Source organism: Platalea leucorodia (assembly GCF_965183815.1).
Source record: "Platalea leucorodia genome assembly, chromosome: 3".
Taxonomy (NCBI): Eukaryota; Metazoa; Chordata; class Aves; order Pelecaniformes; family Threskiornithidae; genus Platalea; species Platalea leucorodia.
The window spans coordinates 105,061,153-105,074,326 of NC_138825.1; the positions used below are offsets into that span (position 1 = coordinate 105,061,153).

Genomic DNA, 13,174 nt, shown 5'->3' on the forward strand with positions numbered 1-13,174 from the left:
TGTGAAGACAAGACAATAAATATCTTGCTGCCTTTCAGTTCCCACTCCAAGGCTGCCGATTACTCAAAACCGCTGCTTCAGTATATAATTAGGAGATTAATAATCTATTTAACAGTCTGACAGTTTTAGTCAAGAAATTGAAAACACTTCCCTTCCATCTCAAGAAATATTTTGCTTTTGAATTCTTCTACCAGAACACAGAAAACTCTCTCAGAAAGCAGTGAAGTAAGAGCTGCTCTTTCACTGTAAATAAGACTAGAGATGTTCTGGGCTACATCAGGAGCCATCAGGCTTGGCGAGGCTGTTATCCTCCTCTGGTTGGTGCTGGTGAGGCTGAACCTGCAGCAGCACGTCCAGTTCTGGCTTCCCAACACCTCCCTTCTAGAGAGTTGTGGAGAAACTGAAGCTACCTCTAGAGAAATGTGGAGAAACTGAAGTCAGAGACTAAAGCACATGGCCTACAAGGAAAGAGGTGGAAGACATGACGCTTATTTAGTCTGGTGAAAAGGATGCTACAGGGTAAGCCAACAGCAGCTACAACTATCTGAAAGAGAGCTACAGATGTGATGGGGTTGGGGTTTTTTTTGGTTTGGGTTTGTTTTGGGGTTTTGTGGGATGGTTTTTTTTTTCAGTGCCAGATGATACACATGGAGAAATGGTCAACAAACTGCACATTGGAAGATTTGGTTTGGACATGGGGGGTGGGGGGAAGGGAATCACCAAAGGGTAGTACAGCAGGGAAGACTGCCCAGGAAAGCTGCAGCATCTCCATCCTTGGAGATTTTCAAGGCTCAGCTAGCAAAGCCATGACTGATCTAATGGCATGTTGGCAGTGGTCCTGCTGAAAGTAGCAGGCTAGACTACAAGATCTCCAGCAACCTATTGCAGCCAACATTGCTATGACTCTATAAAAATTAAACCTAGTGCCTTCAAAAACATCATGCACAGTTATACATACGACACCTCAACCAATGCTGATTTTGGTAGGCAACCAGAGTTATGGAGTTAAGAAAATGGAAATAAACAAACATAGAAACGTCACACGAGAAAAATAAATCAAAGATTTATCAAATGAAAGAATTCTTAGGAATTAAGGTTTTACAGATTATTAAACATGCTCAACTGTCAATCACCTATTTTGAGGCTCCTCTGAGTTTACAGAATTACAATGACATTCTTCAGTTGCTGACTGTGTACCTGCTAAGTAGAAAAAAAAATATAATCAGCAAAATGCTTGGAATAAAATGTCAGTGTGATTCAAATGGTACATTTAAGCATAAGAAACTGATTGTACTAGTTCATTGCTAATGAATAATCTACTTCTATACAATATTTTTATTCTTTATCAATGATCTGGACAAGGGGATTGAGTTCACCCTCAGTAAGTTTGCAGATGACACCAAGTTGGGTGGAAGTGTCGATCTGCTGGAGGGTAGGAAGGCCCTACAGAGGGACCTGGACAGGCTGGATCGTTGGGCCGGAGCCAACTGCATGAGATTCAACAAGGCTCAGTGCCGGGTCCTGCACTTGGGTCACAACAACCCCAGGCAACGCTACAGGCTTGGGGAGGAGTGGCTGGAGAGCTGTCTGGCAGAAAAGGACGTGGGGGTGTTGGTTGACAGCCGCCTGAACATGAGCCAGCAGTGTGCTCAGGTGGCCAAGAGGGCCAATGGCATCCTGGCTTGTATCAGGAATAGTGTGGCCAGCAGGACCAGGGAGGTGATAGTGCCCCTGTACTCGGCACTGGTGAGGCTGCATCTCGAGTACTGTGTTCAGTTTTGGGCCCCTCACTCCAAGAAGGACATTGAGGTGCTGGAGCGTGTCCAGAGAAGGGCAACGAAGCTGGTGAAGGGTCTGGAGCACAAGTCTTATGAGGAGTGGCTGAGGGAGCTGGGGTTGTTTAGGCTGGAGAAGAGGAGGCTCAGGGGAGACCTTATTGCTCTCTACAACTGCCTGAAAGGAGGTTGTAGCGAGGTGGGCATCAGTCTCTTCTCCCTAGTAACAAGCGATAGAACGAGAGGAAACGGCCTCAAGCTGCGCCAGGGGAGGTTTAGGTTGGATATTAGGAAAAACTTCTTCACCGAAAGGGTAGTCAGGCACTGGAACAGGCTGCCCAGGGCAGTGGTTGAGTCCCCATCCCTGGAGGTATTTAAAAGACATGTAGATGTGTTGCTTGAGGACATGGTTTAGTGGTGGACTTGGCAGGGCTAGCTTAATGGGTGGACTCGATGATCTTAAGAGTCTTTTCCAACCTTAATGATTCTATGATTCTTAAACAAACATGTCTAAAAAAGTTTAGAAGTTTCTTCACACTACCTATTTTTGCAAATGAAAAAAATCAGAGACACAGCAATTTGGTATAAGAACTGTTAAGAGGAAATTACAATGTCTGATGCATTTAATTCTAATCTCTCAAACATATATTCCTCTAAAGGTAATAACCACCACACAAACACATTTGCTTTTACTTGCCAATATTTCTAATGGTGGTACACAGCAAAGGCTGAAAAAAAAGAAAGTATCACAGTACATAGAATTACAGTAGAATTGCTACCTAGCTAAAGAACAGTACATTCAAAATACAAGAAAGAAAGAAAAAAAAAAAAAAAGGCAGGATATGGGGAGCTTTCTCTTCCTCCTGCTCTCTTAACATGAAGCTGTCAGCTTTGCCAATTCTAGTTACAAAATGGGGGATTGTTCCTGTTTCGTTAATAATCCATAGTTATTTCCCTTTCAAATTTCCTCTTCTGTCTTAAAATTGTAGTAAAAGACAAACAGAATTTGTCATATCGTCAAGGAAAACATCCCACAGCAACTCTAAATTCACAAGGATTGGAAAACAAACAAACAAACAAACAAACAGAAGTGCATATAGAAAAGGTAAAAGGGACAGGAACTCTGCCAGGACACAGATAAAGCATGATAAGGTATGAGAAGAAACCATTTGGCTTGAACACTGAACGATGGCTCTGGAAATTATTTCACGACATTAAAGGGAATTAGTATTAATCATTCTTAATAGCAAGATAAGACAGGAGTCCTCCCTTGTACTTGTAATACGGTGCCAGCAAAACAAAGGTGAGGCATCATCAACTTAAAGAAGGGCTGAGAAAGAACTGACTGCGTACATTTGTTTTTTCTTATGCAGCTTTACTTGGGTATCTCAATCCTAGTACGGCAAGCAGAGTCTCATAGGAACTTTTTATTTTTTTAAAAATAAACTGATGTTTTTCTTCCAAGGCTGACAAGAAATTTTAGTTCATACCACAGGATAGAGTTCTTTCTCTATTTTGACACAAAATCTCCCACAGATGTCCAGGCTTGGTGCTACACAAGCATTCACAAAACAGCACAGGTACCTGAAGTTAAAAAAGGATTCCCCTTCAAATAAAAAGGTGCATAAATACAGTACCTTCTTCATCTACAGAAACACTGCGTATTATGACAGGACTGGAGTACGCTGGCAGTATCAAAGGTAAATTAGATGGCACAGCATAGCCACAGGGGACAGGAACAGAATATCCACCAGACAAGTTTGGACTGGCACATTCATCTTGAGGACTTGGTTCTGGTGATGAGGATGGATCCTTGTCTTGGATTGGCGAAATATTTATGACCGAGTAAGGATTTACTTTGGCTGGAGTGCCTTCTGCAGCAGGTTCTGATGTTCGTAGCTTCTCACTGTTTTCTAAATTATCAGCCCCTTTAGTTGAAAAATTAAACAAAAAAATGAAGTTTTATTTTTCATATGTGTTCAAGCTGCTTAATATTGCTCTTTGGAAATATCCTAAACACTGATATGATCCTTACTATACAAGTTGCTTACAATCTATGACTCATAAAATTCCCACACAGTAGTGCTATCCTCCCTATTTTACAGATGAGGAATGCCAACAGCAGCAAAACAATCTGGGTTACAAGGATGCCTATGGAAAAACAATAACTGGATTATAAATCCTGAATAGGAGGATTTCTGACAAGTAGCCAGGGTCCTCTTTTGCTTGTCATAAGCACATGGCTGAAAACAGCCTTAAACCCTGAAGGTTAAAATCTGGATTCTAGATGAATTTGGATCTTATGAGCACAAATACAAGAAACATTTTAGGAATAGCCATGAGGAGAGGAAAAGTTCACTGGAGGGACACTCCTGAAAGAACAGTCCTGAAAATGCTCTGTTAAGAAAAGGGAAGAGAAAATAACTTTCCAAGTTCTCCTCTTTGAAAGTAAATTATTTTCTGTTACACGAAGTTCCTGGTATTTCTTGAGACAAGCTGAGGTACAGCAGAATCAAAGGCGCTTCTGAAGTGAGCTGCAGAACTGCATCCCAAGCGATCAAAAGTTTTTGAGCTGGCAGTACAACTTCACAAAAGGGTGAGCAAGCAACAAATTTTCAGGGAAAGATGGTGTTTAAGTTCCAGGTTGTCAAACCGAAGAGTTATCTACCTTTAATTGCCATGAGCACAATGACTCCGCTTACAAAAGGAAACTGGATCAAAGTCAGCAAAATCAGCTGTTGTCCATTTAAGCAGAATACAGTGATTTCCAGACTACACCTCAGCACTGGGAACATCTGTATGTGTTGTAACAAATGTTTTAATATTTAATAAGATTTCTGTTTATGAACAAAATTCATACATTTAGACTCCATTTATTTTTATGCACATCACCTTAAGATCAGCAACCAGCAAGCTTAGCTGTGAAAGGAGCTTATCTCAAGCCATCCACATGCCATTAGAGCTGCAAGGGCATAAAGTTTTCTTGCAGCATGGCACTGTGACTGAGACCAGTCCTTTGGTTTGGATGTCACACTTGGATGGGAAACCTCACAAGAATTACATGTGATGGTCACCTGCCTTGTCAAATCTACCATGAGTGTAACTAGCAGGAATATTCAAAACACTTGTATGGTATTTCCATGGAAACCTCTTTTTACAAGTATTTTTACTGCATTGTAAAGAAAAGGCATCCTGTAATCAGTCTTGACTATTTAGCCCAGCAGAGGCACAGCCCGACGGGCTGACTTACCCATGGCGTCAGCCTCTTTGTGCTCTATGCTATTTCCAGGATCAGGAGGAGGTGGCACAAGGGCTTGCCTGTCTGCTTCTGGTATCTCATCTCCACTGTCAAAGTCAAACTGTTCTCCCTCATCCTCCTCGTCATCGTTTGTACCCGTGGCTTTTGGTTCATGCTCCAGAACTGTGCAGAAAGACACGCTTTTGGTTGTTTGCTCTTAATAATGATTTCATGGGACCAGTAAACATTCCACATTACGAAGGAAGCTTATACAACGAACACTTAGTTTTTTAGGTAACTGGAACAGAACAAAACTTCCTTGACATGTTGATAACCTCATGCAGTTTTCAATAAATCCTTTAGTGTAAACAATGAAATTACTTGGAAAGCAATTAAGAACTGATAATGCAAATACCCTGGGTTTTGTCATAATGAACCAAAACACTTTTAGGAAAACACCTAAGCAGCCGATTCTTTAAACAAGAAAAGTTCACAGACTAGTTTATTTGTACAGGGACTTTGGGACTTTATAACTTCAAGTCATTTTTCCTTTCTAACTCAAACTTCTAAGTCTATTCTTAACAATGTCAAAATGCCAGTGACGGTAACTTTCTTCACACACATCATGAGAGACCAGCAGATTGTTTTTGCTACTCCAGTCTAAGACAGTTTTAAACCAACGACCTTATGCAACGTGCCGTTAGCCCTATTACCACGCACAAGGTGCACTTTGGTGGAGGCGGGCAGGGGGTGGTGACTTTTCGGTTCTTACCTTTGAAGAAGTAACGGCTGAAATAATTACACCCTAATATGGCTAGGAAGTGGGAGCGTGGCGGGTATTTTTGTCTTTGCTTGTGAAGACCCTGCAGCACAGATTTGGCACCTGAAATGGGGCTGGGGAGGGGGAGCAGAAAGAAGTGCCAGGCAGTTTCCCTCCATGCTATTTTTCTTACCCGCAGGAGTCTCGAGAACCCAAAAAGATTTGAACTCCTCCTTGCCTTATCTACCACTGGTTTTGCTGTGCGTTCACATTGGAAGAAACCTGCCCACAGCATCCAAAGCTTCTGTCAGAGACACTGCGCAGAGGAGGAATAAGCAGGGCAGCTGCAGCGAGGGATGCCCAGACCTGCCAGCCTCCTCCCTGCTTCCAGAAACCTTCACTGCAGCTCCCCGAAACAAAAGGGCTTCATCCCTCCCTCCCTTGACCTGCCTTAGCTGCTCTGTCACCTTCCGGGGGAGAAACTCTTATCAGAGATCCCCCTGAGGCAGAAATGTCATCCGTAGAAATTTTTTGGCCCAGCTGACCTTCCTCCCAAGCTCTTCCTCGAACCCATGATCAATACCTAACTTTTACACAGGTGTTCAAGAACATATTAAAAATGTTATAAAAAACCCACATAACTGCAGCATAAAAATATACACTAAAATAGATAAATATATAAATACACAAATATGTTATAAAAATACACATTAAGTTGATAGGGTACCCCTCCCCCTTCAGGTACACAATATGAAAAACAAAGTCTTTGCAAGGACAATTGGATCTCCTGAGTCATGATGATACTATCAGCTTTTCTACCATCCAGGACACGTTTTGTACCTTTATGATAAAACCCACACAAACCACAGCTCTAGACCGCTTAGATTGTCATGGTAATCAGCATTCCTGCCAAGGCTTCTGTTTCTTCAGGCAGGCTGAGCCAGCATATTTTATCACAGCCACAAATAACAAGATCTTTCATGCAGCCTCTCTGTAGGAGAAAAAGTGAACTAATTGCAAAAATATTAAGGAACAAAAAAGGGGTTATCCTGCATTTATTGTCATAGTTTATGGCTGAGGCAGCAGGACATTTAATTTAGTTTTGATGCTTTTTTAAAATCCTTCTGTAAGAAGTCAGCCTTTGGATTAAGCCTTTTCATTTTTGCTTTTGTCCATTAGCAATATTTTTTTTTTTCCTGAAAGATGCAAAAATCCTGCAGCTCTTCCACATGATTCACAACAATCACGGCATTCTTCCCAATTCAGCATCCGCCTGACTAGACTTTGTACTACTTGCTGCTTGACAGTAATGGGGAAAAGAAGGAAAAGGCGGATGGTGGTGTTGTTTTATTTCTGTTTTTTCAGTTTCTTTGTTTTCAGTACTGTGTACTTCAAATTTGGAAAACACAAACCTGTGAAATACTAAGTAGAGTGGTTTTTGTGATTACCAGTGTGTGAAATGTTGGTTAGTGACGCAGGCTAGGCAGATAAGTAAGTAGATGGCAGTCACAAGCAGGTAACAGCCACAAAACCACGATTTCTGCATACATGCACTGCTATCTGCCACTCCTTTCGCTGTACTATAGAAGTGAACCACAGCAGCAACCACTTCAAATACATACAGTAGCTCTGTCTGCACTTGGTATGGTGGGAGGAGGGGGAAGATGAGGTTACTGTAATGAGTTGATCATTTCTGCAGGATTAGGCCACTCAGGAAACTGGGACGGTGCTGGAGCGAGGCTCAGCTGAGAGCCACGAACCCACCTGCTCACTGCAGGTCAAGTCTAGACATCGGCAAAAGAAAAAGCGTGTATGCTTATGAGATGTCCGAGCTGCGCAGGGAAACGTCGCGGGAGCAGCAGGCACCTCTGAGGTTCTGTGGCTGCCGCGTTAGGGAGCTTCTGGATCCAGATGCTTCCTCAGGGCATATAAAGTAACTTAGGTATCAGATGCCTGATAACTCTCTACTCTAGCACTTTTATGCTGATGCAATTCCCCAGGCACTCAAGCCCAGCGCAGTGCCATTTGTCAGAGACAGACAAGACCTGCCACTGGCATAAAAAGGTAATTCGAGACACTAAAAGCAAAAGGAATGACTCAGGACCCAGGAGCAAAACCTGGTCAACCGACGCACAACTCCCCTTCAACATATCTCCCCATTACCCCCTAAAAAAGCAAACAATCCATATTTTATGATTGTGGGAAGAAATCCGAAACATAGGAATTCATTTTCTCAACTCAGGTAAAAAAAAATGAAGGTGCCACAATTTTTTTTTGTTATGGCTGTTAATGCTGCCCTGTGTCGTTTACTCAGAAACACTTACTTTGCATAAGAAATAAACAAGGCGCAGAACCCTGTAATTGGGCATTATAGCCTGGAAAGATTCCCTAAATCACATCACTGATGGGACAGCGGGTTAAGATTACAAAACAGATTAAAAGAAAAAAAAAAAAAAAAAAAGAGAAATTCCTTTTGCAGATTACATGTCCTTTAGAAAGGGCAGACTGAAGACAAATATCCTCACTTCAGAAAGTTTTAAAACTGTGTTTCATCTTTGCATCACTTCTGCATTTGCTTAATTCTACAGGTATAAAGACAAACTTTAACCCTTTAAATTTACTGATACCTTCAGTCTCATACTTAATAAAAATATTTAAGCATTTAATGTCAGTGGCATACTACTTCATTTGACAGAAGAAGTATTTTAATAACAAAAATAAAGAGAAGGTGCGGGGGCTTTTTGCTTCAACTGAAGAGCTGCTCAGCACTGCAGATAAATACAGATTATGTCATACAAAAAAAGACATCTTGAATAACTACAGTTTTGAAAATATGTGCTTTTTCTACAGTTGTTTGTGTTATGTCAAAAGAACACACACACAAAAGCACTTGGGAAGTGCTACAATAAATTAGGAAGACACACAGCATAGTTACACTTGGGCTGAATCTGGCTACAAAAAATCCACCATGGATCTTGCAAAATCTCATGCTCATGAAGAAAGTCCCAGTTCCTCCAACCCTTTAAGTCAGAAGGATCGAACCAAAAAGTGCATTTCCAGGCAAGTGTGCCAGCAGAGAAAAACTGTGGGGGTGAGGAAGGGATTTCCAAAGGCACACACACCCCTTCACACACCCCCAAATCACACAGAGGACAACTACTTTTTTTGTTGAGCGGATTTTGGTTTTTTACATCATTTTAAAATGCACTATTTTTTTTCCCAAAGTAATAACTACAGACTGCTTAGCATTACAGAGTCTGCCTGGAATTACTTCAAATAATTAAATTACTTACTAAAAATCCAATTTGCGCTGTCACCACTACTCATACCCTTAACTTTACCCGTGCCAACCAGAGCAATGAGAATATAATAACTGATTAAACTTTTTCATCTTATGCCAATACCATTCTGCAGCATTTGCTTTGCAAATGCTTCAGGGAAATTCTTGCGTTTCTAAAAATTTCTATTTGGAGTTTTAAAGCATGGAAAAAAAAATCTGATATAATGGAAAAATTGCCTTCAAGTTTAATTAAGTGTGAAAGTGTGAATTTAGGATTAGAAAAAGGAATATATAGGCTCATAATTGTTAGCACAACACACGGATTTATGACTTTTTTCTGTGGCGTGTTATTTGGTGAAATGACTTTTTCTTAAGCTTACTTCAAAAACAAGCTAACTTAGGCTGTGTTTAAGGAGACCTGCTGGGGCATAAGCAAATTTAAACAATTTTTGGTTGCTCTGCCAATTGCAAAGCATTCTTGGCACCATCTGCTTTCCCATTCGTTTTCCTTAAACTATTTATAGTTCTATGTAATACAGCTAAAGAGTTACAAGTTTAAGAGTGACATTAATTTTAAAGCTGAGATTAAGCTAGTGAAGCTTCATTAATAGTCTTCTTCAACAGTTTGTTTTAGAGATACAGAAGTAAGACAAAATAGCTCTGCACTTACTATCGAGTGCACTTTGTATACAGTGCAAACACACAGGAAAAAAAAGGCACCCCAAAACTCTGTCCTCCCTTGCAATCGTGTAAAAGAGAGATGATCCTGAAGAAGTCAACTGACTTTCTTCCATGGAAAACCATGATAAAGGAAGAAAGAAACAGAACCCCAAGCAGGAACAGTTCAGCAGTCTGGAGCATGGTAACAACAAACATGGAATCCCTGGACATAAACAGGCCCACTGCCATCAAGAAACATAAGTATTTTATGTTATGTTTTTAAGGTTTGAAAAACATCTTTAGAAACTGAAGTAAGGCTTCTGTATAATTAGGAATGTCATCCTTGCAATCAGTTATAGTCTTTTTTTTTTTTTAATTAAAGTTAGCAGGGAACTATGGAACAAAAAGAAGAAATGTGTCTATTATATTTGAAAGACTCCATGACAAAGGATTTTCTAAAGACTGCAGGACATGGTAAATATGCATGTGCTCAGAATGGAAAACTATTTTTCCTTTCTCCCTCTAACATTCACTCTTCTTCCAACACATTAATTTTTTTAATTGGGGGGGGGGGCCTCTAGAGTGTAATCTATCTTGTATATTCACTGAATGCCAATTTTTTTTTCCTAAATGCTAAAAACATTTTTAGTCACTTTTACCTTATCACCACCTTACCAATGAAGAAAATAAGTGTACAATGCTTCAGCTGAAAAATATCTATTTATTATTTTGTGGGAAAAAAAAAATAATAATTGAACCTAAAACAGACTGGCAGGAGCTGCTTGTTCTTATTCCAACATGCAGTTATAAAACATTTATCTTTTTTACTCATGTATTTCGGATTGCAACAAGACACTTGGGACTGCATAGACCCACCTTCCTTCAAACTGAATTCCCTGAATGCTTCAACTTTCTACAAATTCTTGAGTATTTTAAAATCTGCAAAACTTTTCAGTGAAAAATATAAAAAAGTTTGCTATCTCAGAATATTTTTAGGTATTATAAAATTTGATAACTTACAAAGGTTACAAATCAAAGCAAACAGCCAGGCATAGCAATCTGAGTGCTTTATTATTTAATCTTGATACACTCCGAAGATTTCTCAGATGAGACACACTTGCCTTTTCAGACCCTTGTTTCTAAAGGGTTAAAATCTGTCCAGCTCCTTACATAAGTGTACAAGGCACTAGATAGAAATAAGAAATGGAAGTGTGCAGATACCAGGAAATAATTGAATTTTTAAAGTTATCATTACTTTTGTAAAACCAACCATTTGGGCCCAAACATACCATGCTGACTGTGTTCCATAATGAACGGGTCCGTGAGCTTTTCACTTTTTATTTCAGGTGGAATTTCGTAGCAGAGGCTTGGTGCTTGTCAGGTAGGTGAACCTTATGCTAGGAAACACTTTTACCTGCAAAAGTTCCCCGATTTGACCACCTTGTAAACCTTTGGAAAATGACGGTTGATTCGTATTCAGCAGGAACTTGCAGAAAGGTTTTAAGAGACTTGGTCACCACTGGATAGCCTCTAGTTTCTCCCAGCTTTTTAGTGCTGATTAGACCGCATTCCTACAGCTAGAAAGCAACGCAGTATTTTCTACCTGCTCATGTCTCCCATTTGTGACCATGACTTCTTCAGTATCAGGCGAGAAAACCGAAGTTAAATATTCTTTCGCTCTGGTACCCGGCTTACGCATCTCTCTTCTGCCTTCCCCAAATGACACCTCTACCGGCACCTGTGCAGGGAGAGGGGCGAGATGTGCGGAGTGACTGGGCAGGGCAGGAGGGACCCCGTAAGAGGAAGGCTGGCTTTAAGAGCAAGCGCTCCTGCAAACACTGCCCTTCACCGACACTTTCAAGTCACAGAGTGGCATTTGCCAGCACACCACTGGCATCCATAAATCAGCTCCTCATACCATCATGCAGGTGGAAAGCGTCTATTTTGCTGGGGGGGGGGGGGGGGGGGGGGGAAGTCTAAAGCAAAACTGGGTATGCAAAAACACATGGGTGAGCACTCCTTCCCATGGGAAGCAGATCAGAGCCAAGGACTTTCATTCCCCTTTCACTCACAGTTGCGCTAAGCTGGCGCCGCAGGCAACCCAGGTCCCTGCGGTACACGCATGCTGCTAATTACACACAGCTCCTGCACGCATCCAAAGCATGACCACAACATCACCATTACAAGTCTCTGTGGAAAACACACAAAAAAAAAAAAAAAAAAAAAAAAACACACAACAAAAAAACAAAACCAAAAAAACAACAAAACTAAACAGTACACATTCATGCAAAAAGTGTTTCCAGTGAGGGAAACAAAAACAAAACCACATGAATTAACAGGCTCTCTCTGCAAATAAACAACAAAGAAATAAGTAAAAATGCCTCTTTAGTATTTCATAAATACACACATTACATACTAATTATGTTGTCAAGCATGCACAACAGATATTATTCTTCTGGATAAAAAACACACTCAAAATTCAAGTCAAAAGAATAATGAATCTGCCTGCTCATGTTTCAGAGAGATACTGCTAACAACGGCATGCCAAATACTAAAGAATTTTATTTCTTGAAATAAAGCCCAGATCTGTGGATGTTAGGAAAGATTTACAAATACCAAAATTATTGAACCTTACGGACTACTCACAATGCTAAAAAAATAAGCTTAAAGTTTGCTAAAAATTAAAAGAATCAAGTTGCAAAAAAACAAAAGTCTAAAATAAAAACGTTACACATGAACTAGGTTGTCCAGAGAGTAGTGGCAGCAACACCAGCAAGACCTGTACTCCTTTGTAACTCCACAAGATGCTTTTCAGTGCTGGCTAAGGTATAATCAGAAAGGCTGCTATGTAAAATCAGCATTTTGTGACCATTTACTTTAACTGCCTTCATACTTGGCACGCTGGCGACACTGGTAATTGCCTGCCATGGCCAGAAACGTAGATCAAGCCTGGTCCCTGGACAAGCAGATCTCTTCCACCTCAGCACTGCATTAGTAGATTCTACCACTAAGATTTCACCAAGAAATGTTGTTGATGTGCAGCAAGTGAAGTCCTTAAAAGGAGATGCTTTTATGTACAGCCCTTGTTTGGAATACTGCATAAATACATGATAGATCCCTATCTACACTGAAAAACACCTATCCATGTTAAAGGCTATTAGCTTTCCATCAGTATTAAAGGAATACTAAATACACTTCACACTTAATAGTACCAAGGTTAAGAGTCGGAACTAGTATAAATGCCGCCAGGCACCTAACATGAGGTATAGGAGTCAAAAGACAACAGCTACTTTGCTGTCTGATGTGTCTGTGGGTAGAGAGAGGTGCTGATAACTGCTGCATAGCCGAGCTCAGCCTCAGCTACTGTGCCTACGAACTGCTGAACTCACCTACAACACACTGCCAAATGGACAGTCCACGCAGGGAACGGGAAGACCAGAGAGCTTTAATAAAACAGAAAT

The 13,174-nt window shown here is 40.6% G+C and overlaps 1 protein-coding gene across 1 annotated transcript in view; it reads right to left on the minus strand.

The window, feature by feature from the left end:
- ARHGEF10 (Rho guanine nucleotide exchange factor 10) overlaps positions 1-13,174 on the minus strand; it is a gene marked incomplete at its 5' end in the record, with an annotated part of 108,347 nt that overhangs the window by 82,976 nt on the left and 12,197 nt on the right. Inside the window, 4 exons of the mRNA XM_082305495.1 lie at positions 1,030-1,082; positions 1,134-1,200; positions 3,413-3,703; positions 5,026-5,196. Coding sequence (XP_082161621.1) covers positions 1,030-1,082; positions 1,134-1,200; positions 3,413-3,703; positions 5,026-5,196 — 582 coding nt within the window. The remainder of the gene's footprint in view (positions 1-1,029; positions 1,083-1,133; positions 1,201-3,412; positions 3,704-5,025; positions 5,197-13,174) is intronic.